The sequence below is a fragment of the Sinocyclocheilus rhinocerous genome, unplaced genomic scaffold (assembly GCF_001515625.1).
Source record: "Sinocyclocheilus rhinocerous isolate Xijiao unplaced genomic scaffold, SAMN03320098_v1.1 scaffold1384, whole genome shotgun sequence".
NCBI classification, from domain to species: domain Eukaryota; kingdom Metazoa; phylum Chordata; class Actinopteri; order Cypriniformes; family Cyprinidae; genus Sinocyclocheilus; species Sinocyclocheilus rhinocerous.
This window is the reverse complement of record NW_015654942.1, coordinates 363,980-383,811: the sequence shown is the minus strand read 5'-3', so window position 1 is coordinate 383,811 and position 19,832 is coordinate 363,980. Positions and strand designations below refer to the sequence as shown.

General features: G+C 38.7%; 1 protein-coding gene across 3 annotated transcripts in view; it reads right to left on the bottom strand.

Annotated features, from left to right (window-relative positions):
* Positions 1–4,833: 4,833 nt before the first annotated feature.
* LOC107717882 (ATP-binding cassette sub-family G member 4-like) overlaps positions 4,834–19,832 on the bottom strand; it is a 21,635-nt gene continuing 6,636 nt past the window's right edge. For all 3 annotated transcript variants that reach the window (XM_016524783.1, XM_016524786.1, XM_016524784.1), the window contains 13 exons: positions 13,139–13,256; positions 12,914–13,046; positions 12,560–12,610; positions 12,279–12,424; positions 12,017–12,140; positions 11,773–11,887; positions 7,428–7,573; positions 7,238–7,336; positions 6,999–7,167; positions 6,694–6,794; positions 6,318–6,476; positions 5,270–5,388; positions 4,834–5,197 (listed from right to left, as the gene is read on the bottom strand). In XM_016524783.1, the coding sequence (XP_016380269.1) occupies positions 4,972–5,197; positions 5,270–5,388; positions 6,318–6,476; positions 6,694–6,794; positions 6,999–7,167; positions 7,238–7,336; positions 7,428–7,573; positions 11,773–11,887; positions 12,017–12,140; positions 12,279–12,424; positions 12,560–12,610; positions 12,914–13,046; positions 13,139–13,256 (1,706 nt within the window). In that variant the 3' untranslated portion in view covers positions 4,834–4,971. The remainder of the gene's footprint in view (positions 5,198–5,269; positions 5,389–6,317; positions 6,477–6,693; positions 6,795–6,998; positions 7,168–7,237; positions 7,337–7,427; positions 7,574–11,772; positions 11,888–12,016; positions 12,141–12,278; positions 12,425–12,559; positions 12,611–12,913; positions 13,047–13,138; positions 13,257–19,832) is intronic.

The following is a 19,832-nucleotide window of genomic DNA, read 5'->3' as shown; positions in this document are numbered from 1 at the left end:
TTTACTGCATGGTCCTATTGCAAGGACTATTCACTGGCTTATACAATTGCTTAAAAACAGCAAATTGTGAATACATTTTTGTCTAGGTGTAAGAGATGGAAGATGGAAGGCCTATGAGGGGAAGCCAGATGGATGTTGGGTAGAGAGAAGACTCATCCAGAGCTGTCAATATGTCTCCTCTTAAGTGCACAGTGCTAACCCGCCAACTGCAAATGTGCCATGAAACGAAAGGCTCAGCTAAGATTAAAGTTTTTTATCTTTTCTGAGAGAGTATAATCAGGATAATTAGAAGAATAATGAAACCAATGTAATCTGACACGGGGCTCAAGGACATTCTGAGACCATCCTAACACAATTCAAAGGTCCTGATGGTATCAATGGCAGCAGTACCAAGCATTTAGATAACACTTATGCTACCATATTATTTATCTGTACAGGTTTGGATTCATAACAACATACATTAGAAAAAAAGTGTAATTTATACACTAAATATTCAATAAAATTCATTGTAATGGATAATCCAAAAATTTAATTCTGTCATCATTTACTCACTCTCATTTCGCTCCAAACCTTTATGTATTTTTACAGCCTGGTCTCATTGTTTATACGTAGGTATTAAACATTTACAAGCACAAAATGTAAATTTTTGTAAGTTTTTATTTATGCTAAAACGTGCAATTTAGACGTATTTCAACGTTTAAAACAAACAAATCACTACGTATTTTTAGCTAAAAAACGTAAAATATTTACGTATCTTTTATATCATTAAAATATTCGTATAAATGCATTTTTTATCCTACCCATTTTATAGCGAATATGCATTTTTATCATTTTATCAATAAGCGATTTAGATTTTTAGACCCCTTAACCTACCCCCAAATCTAAACCTACCCATTTTATAGCGAATATAAAAGGATATAAAACGCAATTGACCGAATATGCAGGAAAATAACCATTTTAGTAAAAATATAGCATTACAAATATTTTTATAGTTGCTAATCCCACTCCTACCTCTAAACCTAAACATAACTATTTCTGTACAGTTTAAGAAAAACATGACAGACAGATAAATGCAATTACAATCATTTATTTATTACAGAAATGTCAAAAGCAGTACCAAAAGTATAAATGACGATGCGTTGCAGCCACAGTCCTCTCTGGCGGATACAGTAGGTTTGTGTGAGGTGCAAAGCAGAATTTATGTTGTTAATAGCTGAAAATATTATCCAGATTATGTCATGTGAACTCGTGAAGGCCCGCGCGCATCATTCAAACACACCTCACCAGAAACACGGCACGTCGCAATCTGTGACGAATGCAGCGTTCGATTTTCCTGCAGTAAAACCTGTGGTTTGAAGCGGCAACATTTGAATTTGTAAAGAGCGCGTCAGTCAGCGCGGGCTTTTATGCTTTACTTGTCGTTGGATGCGCTGCTCAGGATGGAGATGAATCGCCAAATAAAGGCTTGCAATTTAATAATGCAATTGAAAACAAGGTCATTGATATGACAACTAAAAACAACAATAATAAAATTAATGCTGTGATTTCAATATATTCATACGGATTCATTTTTAGGTGTCGTCAATACTTCAGTTTTGTACGTTTAAATGCTGATGATGCCTGTGAAAGGTAAGTAAATGTACGTTTTATAGAACCACATTTTACGTAAAATTATTATACATAGCCTACGAATTATCATGAGATCACGTTGATTTTTAAGAATGCTGATAACCAGTTTCAGTCCCTATTGACTTCCAATTTAATGGAAATCAGTGCATATCGAAACTGTATGGTTACCAACATTCTTCAAAATATCTTCTTTTGTGTTCCACAGAAGAAAGAAAGTGAACATCACAAGGGTGAGTAAATAATGACAGAATTGTAATTTTTGGTTGGACAATCCCTTCAAGCAGGTTGTCCAAATTAAACTGACTGCAGGGTTAGAAAAATAAAATTTACTAAAATAGTGTTTTCTTGAAAAAAAAAAAAAATTAAGTTACAGAGTATTTGAAATATGTGTATCCCGGACCACTATAGAGACAGAAATCATCATCAATAGGTGTAGGTAATATATAAATGCATTTATTATAATCATTTGAACAAGGTTTAGCACACATAACTTGCATTTCTTATGAGACGAATATAATAATTATGCAGCAAAACTGGGAAGCAAACTGCATTAACTCTCATTGCTGTGCAAGCCAAAACCTCGCAAAATATTTTCATACCCAAAACCGAATCAACAAAAGACTTTTTCAATATCTCAAAAATGAATTTGCACTCTACCTGCTTATCTTTTTTATTTTCAAATCTGAGAACCGTCAAATGCTTCTCATTCGTTAAGGCATGCATTCTGAGTAACAAAAAACGTGATTTTGCTTAAAGAGAAATAATATAATTAAACATAAGTTTGTGTGAAATATGATCTCATCCGGGCGTCTCTCAACATCTTTCAGCTGAGACTCCACATACAGAAACACATATCGACACATACTAATGACAGACACGCAAAATGATGATTTGTACACAATAGAGATTTGACAGACGAACACTGGAAATATATCGAATATTCAAGGATTAGATAGGAAATATCACTCACTAGGCACAGAACAATAATATTGCTATTAGAAACAGGTATTACCCAACTCTCTACGTTAGATGCCTGTGTACCATTAGAAGACAGATTCTTGATGGTGAACATTTCCTTATTCTAAACCTCTCCAATGACTCAAAAGGAAATAGAACATATAACAATCTTTGTCTAAGGAATATTGAATACTGGATTGTTGACTGTTGAGCAGCTAATAGCTTCAATGATCTCTTGCTCTAAAGCAGCTCTTTTGAAAATGGAGCCTGTGCTCCTGCAAAAACATCCACAACCAAGAGTTGGCCTTGGGAGTTTTTCCCTGGGTATACCATATGGCAAAAAAGCAAAAATGATTTTACAGCAGCAATTCCTTAATTGCAGAATGACCAAAAGATCAACTTTAAAGCTGTGTGCAATGTTTCAGCAGACAGATTGTTCTAGAAAAAGAGCAATCGTACCTTACAGTACTATGTGTTCGAACTAAATGCTACTAAAAGCAAACGCTTTCTGGAGGCCGTCTTCCGGTCTCAAAGCCTGTATATCACATTTTTACCACTCACATGGCTCAAAACGGAGTCAGCTCGCCCAATGGTAGCGTTCTAAAACAATACAAAGATGTCCTATAATAAACCCGTTGCAGATTTTTCAATCATTTTGGAAGTATTTTTTGGATTTCAACACATGTGCAACATAAATTCCTCTGTCACAGCGTCTTGTGTTTTGATTTCAAATTCGTCATGCATTTTCCAGTCACAACACTCCCTTTTCCAGAATTGCATGTCATATTCACGGATATAAAAATAAACTTAATTACAAACAAATGTCCAGAAAAGTTCCAATACAACAACATCAACAAAAGTGGATACATGTATTTACAATCTTGCTTAAACCATAACACATATACTTTTCTTTGTGTATGTATTCAGATTATTAGTAGTCTTCATTATATAAGGAGACATAACACAGCAGGACTCAAAAAGATTTCCAGAGTAACACGGAGTCATTTATGAAGATGTTTGCATTGCATTGCAGTATTGAATAGCCTGGATGCTAGAAGGGAGAAAGCAGGGAAGAGGAAGTACATACAGGTCCAAACAGGAGATTTATCCATGGCATGGCATAAAGTGTTCATCCAGCATCTCTATCCAGGTATATGATTGTGTCACTTGCAACTAACCGCAAATGTCCTGACATCCTCAGCAGTGCAGATTGAGTGTCCAGGGAACAGTCGCGAAAAGAAGTAAAAAGAAACAGGCCAGCGAGTGCTATTTGGACAGTAATGGATGTTCGCATAAGATGTACAATAGGATTAGAATTGCAAATGATTTTCTGACATTTGATATGTGTTGCTTTTGGCTAAATGCAGTCAGTTCAGTGGTGCTTTGTGATTAGCCGATTCACATATTTTTGGTCACTGTAGGGAGTTTTTGTACTATACAAGTTCAAGGTTTGATCCCTCTTGATGAAAACGAGAGCAAAAGCCCACAAACTTTTGTATGTTTCTCTCGCAGGATACCACAGAGGCAGTTGACAGAGAATTCAAGGTAACAGGACATATTGATACTGACAAAATGCCAAAATGTTTCTCCAGCAAGGCATTCCAGTTCCCCCTCAGAAAAAAATGATAGGCAGTTCACATCAAGGGCACTTGCTGCAACATTCCTCAAACGGTTAGATTCAGGTTGACGTTGATGCTTTGCCCAGAATTGCCTTGGGAGATCATGAAAGTCTTAATATTCAGCAGAAGGTATTATTCTCCTCAAATTCAGTGTATTGTGGGAAGACAAAAATGGAATTGAAGATACGCTGGTTGGACGATTCATTCTCATAGTCTGTAATATCCCAAACGCCTCACGCACAGTTCTCGCTTCTGCTGCTTGCATGTCCTCAAGTGCCCCAAGCATGCAGTGCACTCTCTTCCGAAACACATTTTGATGACGTTCTTCAGTTGGAATTAAATGCATTAACAGAGAGACAATGTGATGATCCTTCAATATGGTATAAAGACACTCGCATGTTGGCTGTTGGCCAATCCACATGCTATTGGGAGCTGTCATGGGATTGTCATTATAAATACATCCAGTCCTGTCAAAGTTCAGTCACGGGTAAAATGCATTTACACTGTTACTGCATGGAATACATTCAAAAATTAAAATGAAATAAAACAAAAAAATCTATATTAATTTTCTATTCTATACTTAGAAAATTAAAAAAATATTTTTCAAGTAACAAAAACTGAGGATAAATGTTGCACGGCCAAACAATGGCCCCATAATCAATGTGCATTGGCTTCTGTGTCTATTGCAAAAATATCGTTATGTGCATTTATGAGAGTTTATGGGTGTATGTGAAATTAAATGTATATCTAATGATGAGTTTTGGCCCTAACGTTCTGACTTGACTTTATAACGAAGAACTAGGTAAGTGGCAAGTCTCAGAATTAAGAAGAAGACCCCCAGAACAATAAAGTCCACGTAGAGCTTAGCGTCCTCCACATCCAGCAGCTGCAGCACCTCCTCTGGTTTCTGGAACTTGCACGCCACGCCGGGACACTCCAGCTCTGAGCGGTTCATGCCATAGATGGAGAGGATCACACCCTCAAAACCATACCTGTAGAGGGAGAGATTTTTTGTGATTAGGATTGCCTGTTTAGGATTGTTATTGTCATGGCTCTTGACCAACCTGACGTATGACACATAGGAGCTCCATTGCAGGTATTTGGGGATGGTGTCAAAGTTGACAAAGAAGCCAGAGAACAGAAGGACTGGGATGGCAGAGACCGGACCTACGAATGTGGCAACCTGAAATTGCAAAAGACACTGATGTGAGTTAAAGCAGGGGATTTCAAATTTAAACATTAATTTTGATAATTTGATGGAATTTTACTAAATGTAAGGCTGTCAAAATTAGAATATTAATTGTGCTTAATGCAGTAACAATACATTAAAACTTAATGTAATTACTGTCTAATTGTGTTGTCTAAAGGCTGTTTGAAGTTATAAAAATACTCATTAAACAGATTATTTATTTAATTTACGTTTGAAACCCCTGTGTTACATGTACAGGTCAGGTACATTTTCATCTTTGTATAATTAAACATTTATAGGGTACAGCAGATTAAACTATACACATTTTTAACTACATACCTATTTTGTATTTTTTTATATACATGTCGGAGCATGTGAGTAAGATTTATTTTTTCTTTTTTAATTCACACTTCTTTCAGCATGGATGCATTAAATTGGTCAAAAGTGACAGTAAAGACATTTATACTTACAAAATGTTTTAATTTCATTTAAATGCTGCTCTTTTGACTTCTCTGTCACAAAAAAATTCTTCCAGTTTTTATAAAAATATTTCACAAAAAAATTCATTCAACAAGAAATATATATGTATATATTGTTGAAAAAAATCAACATTGCTGATAATAAGAAATGTTTATTGAGCACCAAATCAGCATATTAGAATGAATTCTGAAGGATAATGTTACACTTTAGACTGGAGTAATAAAATAAAAAATTCCGCTTTGCCATCATAGGAATAAATTACACTTCAAAAAATATTAAAATAGATAACTGTTATTTTAAATTGCAATAATATTTCACAACATTACTATTTTACTGTATTGTTGATAAAATAAATACAGCCTATAAATGAGCAATAAAAAAAACATTAAAAAATCTTACTGACACCAAACTATTGAATGTTACCACCACTGTTTTGAAGTCACCTGTAGGGAGGTGGACGCAGCTCCAATGAGAAGCCCCAGAGACTGAGCCACTAGGGCAGTGAAGGTGGACAGGGCCATAAAGAGCAGATATCTGCCTGCCTCTGGAGGCTGCTCTGTCATCCAGTACACTATACTGCAGTACATTATCGGACAAATTACCTGGAAGAGACAGAGGAGAACTCATGTTCTGACATTTGGATTCTACCTGGGGCACATGGAATGATTTGAAAAGTGGGACAGACACAGTAAAGCATTGGTTGACATATCCCCCCTACATTTAGAAATGTTCATCCCCTTATATGCCAACTTTTTAAGTCCTTCCAATCCTCCCTTAGATTTAACATTATAGCATGTAAAGACATAGAAACAGAAGTACCTGGAATGGAATGTCAGCCATGGTCTTGGCCAGGTAATATGCCTTTAGACTGTACCAATAATTAAGATGCTCCCTTATAAACACAGACATCTCCAGTGGAACTGCAAGATAAATACATCGTTGCATCAATGCTTAATTAAATCCGCTCCACTGATTCTGTAACGAGCATAAGTCTTAATCAAGCCAATAAGAGCACTTCTAATCCATCACAAAGCAGAAAAGATTTATTAATCACTCATATCAAATCTATTTTCCATGCTCATAAAGAATCAAGCATACACAACCAAACACACAGATTGGCTTACATGTCAGGACGGTGGGCATGAGTGCTGCAAACATGAGAAACAGCATGGAGAAGAACAGGAAACCAGTGTTGTTGAACACTTTACTGGCATCATTCCCAATGTTTAGATACAGCAGACCAATCAGCACACCAATACACAGGTGTGACATCACCCTCAGGTGGGTTAATACCTGAACACACACATTTCTTTAGCATTTAATATATATGGCACAGCCAATAACAATAGAGGACAATTCTTACCATGTCCCTGCATATAGTGATGAAGGTTCTCTTGAAGAGGATGCAGAACTGTGTGAGGGTACTTGTGGCAAAAGTGTGTTTCTCAATGTAGCCTGAATCCTGTATGAATACACATAACAATGGAAGTGGGTGGGTCAGAGACTGATAAACAGATGGATTTTGTAGGTGAGAGTGTGTGTCCATCGCTCACATTATAACACTGGGAGGGACAGGATGTGGTGGCGTCGTTCTTGTCACTGGAGTTCTTCTTCCCCTCATCTGAACACAGGCCTCCCTGAACCGCCTCGAAGAGCACAGGGTTCAGATCACCATACTCTCCTGAGGCGACCTCGATTACTGCCAGCAGCGAGACAGCAGAACTCATACACATGCTGAATGATTGATTAATAAACAAGTGGAGCCAAAAAGAATGAAGAAATAAAACATTTGACTGGTATAGTATATATATATCGAAGTGGTGGTGGGCCGCCTGGACCAAAAAATGCCAGGGTTGATTTTTTGTCCCAGTCCAGCCCTGGGCGTCGTCCTGATCTTCTGGACAGGAAGAGGAGGGGGCAAAGTTTCGCCATTGCCGGACCACACCCCAAACACTCCGTTCTGTTCCGGGTACCGGTGGCTGTATTTTTGTCACAAAAACTGTTGTGAATACTGGGCCCGTTTTAAAAGCGGCCACACAAACAGCCGCTGTTATAGCGAGAAAAATAAAACAAACATTTTCAAAAAGAGAGCAAATTTCCTCTTCCACTTATCGCGAGTGTCAAGTCCCCTCACGGCAACCCACCACCCGAACTAATCTAACCCCTCGCCACATGGGCCGAGTCCTGGCAGGCCATCCCCAGAATGTCAGATTGGGTTTTGGGGATTATAAAATGAGGTTACTCACTTCAGTTTGCTCGAAGACCCCCGCGATTCAGTGGCGTGGTTCCCACCTTAGTGCAGAGCAAGGACGCTCACGTCCTGCGCTCCGAGGTGATGAATTTTCTGACAAAAGGAGCTGGAGAGATGTTTCGCCAGCTCAGAGCGAGTCAGGCTTCTACAGCAGTTACTTCCTCGTCCCCAAAAAGGATGGCGGCCTCCGGCCCATCCTCGATCTCAGAGCCTCTCGCAAATACGCCCAGGGGACTGGTTCTTTCCTCAGGATCTGAAAGACGCTTACTTTCACATCCAGGTAGCCCCCCATCACAGACGATTCTTGAGATTCGACTTCGAGGGAGTGGCATATCAATACACGGTCCTGCCCTTCGTGCTGTCCCTGGCTCCTCACACTTTTACAAAGTGCATGGATGCGGCTCTCTTCCCTCTGAGACAGATGGGAATCCGCATTCCGAATTACCTCAATGACTCGCTCGCCAGAACATGCACTGGCCATACAACAGCTCGCGGCTTCTTTCAAAATTGGAGCCTCTCGCCCTCTCAAAGCATTTCAAAGGATGCTGGGCCTCATGGCCTCTGCATCGCCGGTATCACAGCTGGGTCTGCTACGCATGAGACCCCTTCATTACTGGTTGAAACCACAAATTCCGCCCCATGCGTGGCATCACGGACACCTTCGTGTCAGGGTGAGCCAGGCCTGCATGACAGCTCTGGCTCCCTGGAAAGACCCACAGTGGTTCAAGCAGAGCGTGACCATGGGCATTATTTTCAGAAGGAAGGTTGTCTCGACGGATGCGTCCAACACAGGTTGGGGAGCTCTGTGTGAGGGCAAACTGGCCTTCGGCTCCTGGTCGGACATAGAAGGTCGGTTACACATCAACTGCCTCGAAATGATGGCAGTATGTCGAGCCCTTCAGACCTTCTTACCGGACCTGAAGGGACACCACGTGCTAGTCCGCTCAGACAGCATGACAGTGATATCTGATATAAATCGCCAAGGCGGGCTCACCTCGAAACACCTTTTCGAGATGGTAAAATGCCTCTTTGAATAGGCACATCTCAACCTGCGTTCATTGAGGGCAGCACATGTGCCCAGCGTATTGAACCAAGGAGCAGACATGCTATCTCGGAGCAACGTCCCCTCAGAAGAGTGGATGCTCCACCCACAAATGGTTCAGAAAATCTGGGAGATCTTTGGCAAGGCAGAGATCGACCTCTTCGCCTCAAAAGACAACTCTCACTGCCCAATTTATTTTTCAAAGAGCGAGGACGCATTGGCCCACGATTGGCCCAACCTCCTCCTGTATGCTTTCCCCCCGATCGCACTGATCCCTCAGGTAATCAGGAGAATCAGGGAACACAGACACGGGGTCCTTCTAGTGGCCCCGCTCTGGAGAAACCAGCTTTGGTTCTCGGAGCTGTCTCAGCTGCTGATAGCAGCCCCATGGCCCATTCCCCTGAGGCAGGACCTTCTCTCTCAGGCGAACAGGACAATTTGGCACCCCCAGCCGGTCACAAAGCAGAGAATGTCTTGATGGTTAGTTGACACTATTGCGCTAGCATACTCCTCCCTGGGCTTGCAATGCGCCATAGGAGTTAGAGCCCATTCCACTCAGGGTGTGGCCTCGTCTTGGGCGTGGTCTAGCGGTGTGCCCATAGCAGACATCTGTGCGGCGGCTGGCTGGGTCTCGACGTCCACTTTCGCCAGGTTCTATAACTTGGACGTTCCGGCCTTACAGGCTCGGATTCTATCTGTCTAAATGGGCACACGCCTGCCTAAAGGCGGTCTAATCCTTCAGGCGTTGCCTGACTTCATGTACGCTCTTAGCCCTTTTAGAAGTGCTGAGGCTGTACAAAATTGTTGGAATGATTATCCAAGGCTGGGTTGACCTCAGTGAGTTCGACCCTCTTGCCTCCTGCAGGGTTGACCCTGCTTATACTTGGTCCCTCTGAGCCTTAATTGCTCAAGGCCAGTTCATGTCAGTTGTTCCTCTTTCATGGCCCCTCTGAGCCTTAATTGCTCAAGGCCAGTTCATGTCAGTTGTTCCTCTTTCATGGCACGGCGGGATTGTATTGGTTCCCCATAGCGTCTAGCGAAGCAGTACGAGTGAAGTATTGAAAGGGAACGTATGTACTCGGTTACTTATGTAACCTCGGTTCCCTGAGATTCGGGAACGAGTACTGCGTTCCTTGCCGTGCCATGACGCTGCACAACTCAGTGTCGTCGCTTCAGTCGAATTTACCTGAGATCCTATGGCGAAATGCCCGCTTATATAGCCAGATGCCCCCCCCCATTCAGCTCCGCTGCCGAGCCATTGGTTCGTTTTTTATTTACTGCACGAACCAATGGCCGTGCAGTTACACTGCGTGATTGAAAAGGCTTTAGTCCTCAGAGAAAATTTTTTTAGTCCTCAGAGTTTTTCCCCCATAGCGTCTAGCGACGCAGTACTCTTTCCTGTATCTCAGGGAACCGAGGTTACGTAAGTTAGAGAGTCGCACTTGTAACCCGAAGGTTGTGGGTTCGAGTCTCAGGTCCGGCAGGAATTGTCGGTGGGGGGAGTGAATAACCAGCGCTCTCTTCCACCCTCAATACCACGATTGAGGTGAGACCCTTGATCAAGGCACCGAATCCCCAACTGCTCCCCGGGTGGGTGTGTGTTCATGGTGTGTGTGTGTTCACTGAGTGCGTGCACTTGGATGGGTTAAATGCAGAGCACAAATTCCGAGTATGGGTTACCATACTTGGCCATACGTCACTTCACTTCACTTAATTTTGTTTCAATTATTAACATTTTGCACTTTCTGCAAGGGGTATGTACACTTATATGCACAACTGTATATATATTGTAACAGTATCAAAGTCTTCACTCTCATTTTTGGTCAATTAACTGTCTTTGCTAAATAAAAATATTAATTTCTTTAAAATAATTTACTGACCCTAAACTTTTAAACAATACTGTATATTTATTCTGTTCATTTATTATTCCACATTTATATATTATATTATATTATAACAAAATGACAGCTATGAGGGGGTGACCTGTCCTACACTCTTAATAATAAAGGTTACAAAAGGTGGTTTTCACAGCAATGCCATAGAAGAACCAATTTTGGTTCCCCAAAGAACCTTTCAGTGAACAGTTCTTAAAAGAACCATTTTTCTTAGTGTGAAGAACATTTTAATAATCTAAAGAACCTTTTTCCACTGTAAAGAATCTGTTGTGGAATGAAAAGGTTCAATGGATGGTAAAGGTTGTTTGTGGAACCATTGATGCCAATAAAGAACCTTTTATTTTTAAGAGTGTATGTACAATAAAATAGCATAACCTAGATATGACTGGATTATTTAGCTCAAGTGAGTGTAAATTTTGTACATAAGTGATTATATTTTAAACATTACATTATTTTAATGATCAAAATTTACAGTTAATTACATATTCACATAAAAAGATATGTTGGTTCATTTATAAACTCTGACAAACCAAAGCAAAAAAATGAGGCAGAAAACAATCTAATATAGAATCCACAAACTGCTACATAAGTGCTATATAAGTTTCAAACAAAAATAGAGAGCACACATAAAAATCTATTTCTAGCTGCATATCCTTTTCTATCTATCACTTTCTCTCTTACACATGCACACACATACACAGTGGACCTACTAAAGTCTGCAGGATTGTGGTACGTAGGGCAGTGGAGTCCAAGGTTTTTCAGGTAGGGGATAAGGTACGGTACTGTTCCCTTATATATACACTGACCTTGACTCAGGATATAAAGCTACAAAGAAGAACAGACCGAGTATTAAACAAGAACATGAACACATTAAGATCCTCACATGCTTAATATGTCCTTCAACCCAGAAACACATTTTCACAGTACAATATAATTTTAGAATACAGCAATTACCTTGTCGAACATTTCAAATAGTTTAGCACTGGGCTGGTGGATGGTACAGATGATGGTTCTACCTCCTTGAGCCAGAGATTTCATCAAGGACACCACCTGGAAACAGGATGTGCTGTCTAGACCACTAACACACAAAGACAAACAGAGACACATGCACGTTTAGGGATATTAAAAGGAAATGTTTTGCAAAGGAGCAATATTACTGCAAACATCAAATTTTGAAAGTATTATGGTTAATAATAAGGCTGCGTGCAATGGGTACCTGGTGGGTTCATCAAAAAACATGACAGGTGGGTTATTGACCAGCTCCTGAGCAATAGCCAACCGTTTACACTGGCCACCCGACAGAGAAATGGTGCGAGTGTGAGCGCACTCCTGCAGTCCTAATGCTGTGAGGATCTCATTCACCTGTCACACATTATATCATTATTTGGCTGAAAAACGCATAAATACAATGTCACCATATAACCACAGTTTTTATAATTTCCTAACAGAACACATATTTTCTGCACAAACAGTAAAGTAATGCCGCAAAAAAATTACCAGTTCTTTTTTCACTTCCATGTTTTCGTTAAGTTTAAGGTTAGCTGAAACCTAAACAAAAAAGAAAGATTACAGTAAATAAGGGGCAATGTACTATCAACTGGTCATTTTCATAAAAATGTCATCCTGAAGGAGATTAGGTTGTGATAATGACCAAATGAGTGTCCATAAAATATTGATTTGAATTGAAGTTACAGAATTATTTGAGAGAAAGAGAGCTTAGTGATTATTAAGCAACTGTTTGTCCACAGATGGCAGCAACTGACCAATCAGAATCAAGTATTCTAGAGCGCTGCCTACTCATCATTAACATATGATAGAAAACTTCTCGTGTTAACACACGCAGACACACACCATCATTGCCTCTCGTGTTGTTAGATGTGGCAGTAGCATGTCATCTTGCATGATGTAACACGACATTTTTCTGAAGGTGCGGAGGTTACGGGGTCGCCCGTTTACCAGGATCTGACCTTTCATGCCTGTGTCTCTGCAGAAAGAAGGGATATGGGACAGATAACTTGATGAGTATAAAAAGAAAGGCTAGGAACATTCCTTCTCTATGTATACATGCACGCTTACCTGTAGCCAGCAAGAATGTTCATGAGAGTGGACTTGCCGGCCCCAGAGGGTCCCATGATTCCGATGAGCTCCCGACTGCAGAATTTTCCAGAAAGACACTTCAGGAGGGCCTTAAATCCTGCACACAGCATTTTGGGTACATCATGTTTATAAGAGTTAGAGCTACCAGCTGCCAAATTAGATGCATGACAGAGTTAGTTGGCATCAAACCCGTATAGGCTTGATAAAACGTATAATAATATCATAACCTGTGAACTATTTGATGGAACTCCAATTAAGTACTTTGTACTCAAAGTACTTTGATTATGCAGTCTAGAAAAATAGTAACCTGCAAGTAACAACACAATTACGAGTTAAACCATCATCCAACTGTGCTAATTATAACTATTTTCATTGGAAAAGAAAGGACATTGATTCATTTCATTTTAAACACATTATGTGTTATGATATAATAATGAACAATGCAATAACTTACATCAATAACCAGATACACTGCAGAGTAATAAACATCAATGAATGGAATTTATATTGTGAAGTACAATATAATAGACTGAAATTGTTACTTAATGTAGGTAACAAAAGAATATACAGTTGAAATTGCCTTTAGCTTGATGAATAGAAATTCTTCCACATATTTTTTCACAAAAATAAGTTTGAGATCATACAATAATTGGCAACAGTAATTGACCCCTGTTTCAAAGACCCCCTTGTCATTGGCCTGAGTCATACAGTGACTCGTATCTCTGCCTCAAGAGGGAGACAGAAACTTGGGCTGCTGTTGACACTCTTGATAGCTTGGTTTATGTCATTTATGTCATTTTATGTATATACAATACTGTTAAAAGTCTGGGGTCAGTAAAGTTTTTTTTACGACATTAATACTTTTATTGAGCAAGGATGCATTAAGTTGATTAAAAGTAACAGAAAACAAAATTGTTTTAAACTTCGTATTCATCAAAGAATCCTGAAAACATGTATACATTTCCACAAAAATAGATATCTATAAAAACAGACACAACAGTTTAAGAAGAAATAAGAAATGTAATGCAATGACTGCTAAAAATACAGCTTTACCATTACATATATTTTAAATATTATTTATTTTAAAATATATTAAAATAGAAAACAGTTATTTTAAACTGTAAACATATTTCATATTATTTAAGAAAGGCAGCTTTTGTGACCATAAGAGACTTTTACCAAATTTACATTATATTTAAATGTTACTGCTGCAGTTTTATGTAGCTTTAACCTTTTCAGCTTTACTTGAATTCAACTAAATATTGTATTTATGTTCAATGAATATTTTTATTTTTATAAATTTTTTCCTACACAATAAATAAATAAATAAATAAATAGTTTGAGATTAAGCAGGAGCCATTACAGTAAGTGTCCAGCCCCCTCACAGGACTACAGATGCCTATACAGATAGTTTATGTTATAAGTGTTGTCTTCCAATTTATCTGTGTGTCTCTTTATATTTCAGTCACAGCCTTGAGTCATTAGTGAAGCACTCCAATTGCTCTCTATCTCCCTCCTTGCATTTCTCTGTCCTTTTCTATGTTTGCATCATGGAAGAATGAATGCAAGATGAGATGAGTTTTGAGAAAAAGAAAATGAAAGAGAGTGACAGGGGCAACACCCCACATCGCCCTATAATTTCCTGTATGCTTCTCAATGATCTGTGGCATGCATGAGTATTAAATGCTGATAACTCATCCACAAATGATATGCCCTGCATCCTGTAACTAATAATTCATCTTTAGATTTTGCTACATGCTGACGATATGTAACCTGAGCATCAATCTACTCATGCACTCATCCTCTTCTCCATCTATGGCATGAGTTAAAAACAAAAAGCACTGCGTGAGATCTCTTACATAGGCCTGCGCTATAGTATAAACTGACCTAGGATCAGTCTGAGAGTGCTCTTGGAAAGCTTAAGCACTTTTAATCAATAGATGCATCCATGCCGTTTGTGGTTATGTGCTGATAAGGAAGAAGACAGCCATCAATCTGCTAGCAATATGGTCTTGTGTTAGAAATGTACAGATTTACAGAGTGATAGGAGGGTTTTTTGAAAGGAAATAATAGTAAAAGTCAGTATTTATAATTATTCACAATCTAAATCTTTTAAAATCTTAATTTTGCTTGGTTTCTACATCCCTAACCCTACCCAATACCTAAACTTAACAACTACCTTACTATCTATTAATAAGCAGCAAATTAGGAGTTTATTGAGGCAAAAGTCATAGTTAATGGTTTGTTAATATAGTGAGAATTGGACCTTAAAATAAAGTGGAACCAACAGTTTTAAAAACATACAATTCTACATGGAGCAGGTTACTATGGAGCCCCACACATGATGTGCAGAAAAAAAATACATATCGTGGCCCCAAATTAATAATATAATTTTAGGTAAATCTTAGCCATGTTGTACTTGCCCCAATGTTTTACTGTAGTTGACTCTTGGTTAAATTGATTGACCCTAAAACGAGGGAACAAATTAATCTGTATAGGAATTAATTATTGATTTGTGGCCACGATATCTTGTTTTTTACTACTCCACACGTCATGTGTGGGCCTCCTTAAATTGACCTAATACCTACAGTGCAAATTGCCCATATGGTTAATCCGCTTGTGTGAGAATGAAGTGACAGAATGAGACAATTGTTAAAGTAAAATAAAATGCATGAAAAATACTCAGCGCACTTTTAAATATGAATAATTTGCTCTGATGTTGCGAAAGATGTAGCATTGATGTACAAACTGCAGGCTATGAGTGCCAATAACTGAAACACTGAATCAACTGAACAGTGATAGAATTCTCCTATACAATTTACACCCTCAAGCAAGAGTATAAAATCACATATTCTGCATTAGAACAAACAAGTAAAAAGTCTGAAGGTGGTATATGTGTAAAATAGATGCGTTGATCTCAAACTGAATAAATATCGGGTGCGCTACAAGAGTGTCTTTGGGTTAATTAGCTGCTATTAAAGTACAGGGACAGTCTCTCTGGAGATCCATGAGATCCGTGTTGAAAGGCATAATAGTCACAGAGCAGATTGGTAGCAGCCCTGTGCAGTACCCGTAACTCTAACTTTACCACTGAGCTTTTTGCATATGCACTGGTATTGCATAACATCTGTGCAAGCCATGTATGCTACTCCCCACAGGTTCAGAACAAGGCAACCATCCAAAATGCAGAATGTTTATGACTCGACCAAAAGCAGTGAGAGAGGAGGAACAGAACAAGGGATAAGAAATTGCAGGAAGATAGAGCAGATAAAATATGACAGGTGAACAGGCATCCAGAGGGAGAGACGAAGTGGAGAGAGAGGGGCCAAAGGTAATACAGAAAATCAAAAACAACAGAGATGGATCAATAAAGATGAGAGGCTTGGAGAGGGAAAACAGAGCGAAGAGGCAGTATGACATCTAAGGAGGAGGGTTAAATGGCAGGAAAGCCACACACAGCTTGTATTCATCCATCAAAAACGAAACCATCAGCCTGAACATCACTATTAATCTATCTGCTCTGCCTGTACTCACATACATTATCATGCAGAGCTTAGAGCAGTACTTAGAGAGGAACAATACGTCCTTCACAATGAAATCTCCTACATGCCTAGACTGCACAGCAATGAAACGGAGAGGAAAACAACATGGTAAATCTGGATCACCAAGTAAATCTAGCATTCAAGCAAATACATTTCAGTTCAGTTCATATAAATATCCATGCCAGTTCAGACTGAAATCATACATCTATAACTGCTAATACATAAATTGCACATGAAAGAGCTTGTTTCTCAACAGATGGAACAACAGAGGGACTGTATAATGAAGTGTGAGGTAATGATGAAAGAATGGCATACTAATGTATGAGGTGCTAACTCAGGAACAGCATAATGAGGTACACCATTTAAACATAAGGAGCATATACGATGTGGGTATGTGTGGGTGGAGCTCAGCATGCTGGAGGATATGAAGCTATAGGAACTGCTGTGCGTGCAATAGCCATCATTCACCAGCATTAACACAGCACTGCACCAGCTTCTCCATGCTGCTTACTGGATAAAATGCATGGAGCAGACAGAGAGGGAGAAAGACAGGAGAAGACAAAGACATTGTGAGATTTCTCTGGTATGCACTGAAGTTCCAAGAGTTGGTAAAATAGATAGCAATAATAATAAAAAAAAAGTTATATAAAGAAATTGAGCATTTAAACACAAAACATTTCTCCTGCAATCATAAATTGCTCCTCAACTTGTCTTTAGCTATGTTACAATTCTGCATAGTTCTCCATGTAGCTTCCCAAGGTGTGTCAACTGAGCATTTGTACGACATTAATGGATATACTATTGCTGATAGCCAGTTCTCTCTCTTATCTTATCTCGTGTGCTACAAAGAAAAACCTATCCAGTCTCATATGGCAATCAAAAACCAGCCTATGCTGCAGAGCAAAAACACCATGTACAATGAATCACTGGAACCAGAGGGGAAAAAGAGTGTCCTTATCAATAAAGTGTGTGTTAGCATACGCGTGTGGGCTGATTTCATCCTGGGAAGGCTTAGCTAGGCTAGGCAGCAGACAGCTGAGCAGCATGCTGTCTGGGGAAGTGAATTATTTACTATATCTTAAGTCTGCTGAGGACAGCACTCTACAGTCCAGGACAGAGGATGGAGTGTGTGAGGGGCTAATAGTATTACGCCCGTGTATATGTGTACTTGTGCGTACATATGTGTGTTTGTGTGTCGTGAGTTTGGAGTGATAAGGAATTACGTATAGCTATCTGGTCAATATTGCAAAATAAACCCTGGCAGGGTCATTATGACATTGACGCGCCAACTCACCAAGCAAATTAAAAAGAGGGTGTAAAATATTAATCTTTTTATCTATTAATAAAAATTATTTTATAACCTTACCTGTAAATGATATAAAAGCTTCCGCTTAGAAAACAGTTGTCCATTACAATCCACAGACTAGCAACTATGAACAGTGTAACAATATTACAATAAACTCCTTAAAGGCATAGTTCACCCAAAAATGAAAATTCTGTCATTATTACTCACTCTCATGTCGTTCCAAACCTATAAGACCTTCGCTCCTCTTCAGAACACAAATTAAGATATTTTTGATCAAATCTGAGAGCTTTCTGATCCTGCATAGACAGCAACGCAACTGACACATTCAGAAGTAGTAAGGATATCATTAAAATATTCCATGTGACATCAGTGGTTCAACCGTAATGCTATGAAGCTACGAGAATACTGTTTGAACACAAAGAAAACAAAAATAATGATTTTTTTCAACAATGCATCGTGGTACTCTCGTGAACGCGCATTGAAGACTGACACGGAAATTGTTAAAAAAAGTCATTATTTTAGTTTTCTTTGTGCACAAAAAGTATTATCGTAGCTTCATAACATTATGATTGAACCACTGATTTTGGTTTAACGATGTCCTTACTATCCTTCTGGGCCTTGAATGTGTCAGTTGCGTTGCTGTCTAGGGTCATAAAGCTCACAGATTTCATCAAAAATATCTTAATTTGTATTCCAAAGATGAACATAGGTTTTACGTGTTTGGAACGACATGAGGATGAGTAATTAATTACAGAATTTTCATGTTTGGGTGAACTAGGTCATTTTACAATTACATACAATTAGATACAGCTGAGATAACTGAGATGGCGCAAGTAGCATTTGTATAAAACAAGAGTGTGCAAATCCACGGTGTGAAAGTATCCGGTTTTATTACCCGGATGAGCTGGCATCGCCATGGTCGAAGGCGATCTGACACCTGAGAGCAGCAATCGACCAATCAGATGGAAGTATCCCAGAGAGCAAGGTAATATATTTAATTAACAGTGTCTTGATTTCTGACATTATAAATGTTTAGCAACAGACAACCACATAAATAAGTTGTTGTCAGTACAGTGTAAATGCACTGTAATTATGTAATTATGCAGTAAATGTTTGATTTCTTGCAGCTTCTTTTCATTGTCTGCCTACTGTTGTTATAGTGTGTTTAAGTGTAATTTGTCCTCTTTATTTTAAATTTGACTGTAAAGATGTTTATTGCACTGTTGTAATGCCAGTGTCCAATACTGTAAATTCATAATAAAATTTGCTATAAATAAATTTTTGTTCCATTTTTTTTTTTTTTTTTTGTAGGTTATCATCTCTGGAAAGGGTTGGAAGTCATAAATACAGTAAATCACTGGATCACTTTTGTACTCATAGCCAGTACAAGGAAAATAATTGTCAATGAACTGATTTCCGACACAACAGAAATCTCATATTGTATTAAACTGAATAAACTACTAATAATACTACTTGGCAAAGACAAAAATTATATCAATTCTATAATCACTTACTTTCAGTTATGCTTCCAAATTTAAGCTTCACTTTACTGTAATCATCAGTGTTGGGAAGGTTACTTTGGAAATGTAATAGGTTACAGATTACAAGTTACCCTATTTAAAATGTAATAAGTAGTGTAACTATTTCAATTACTTTATTAAAGTAATGTAACTGATTACATTTGATTACTTTTTCATTACTTTTCTAAATTTCTAACGAATGTTTTTAACTGATGATCATTTTCAAACATTTAAACCAGGCAGGGTTAACATTACAGTAGCACTCAACGCTGCATGATTACTGTCAGACTTTCAGAATCCTTCAT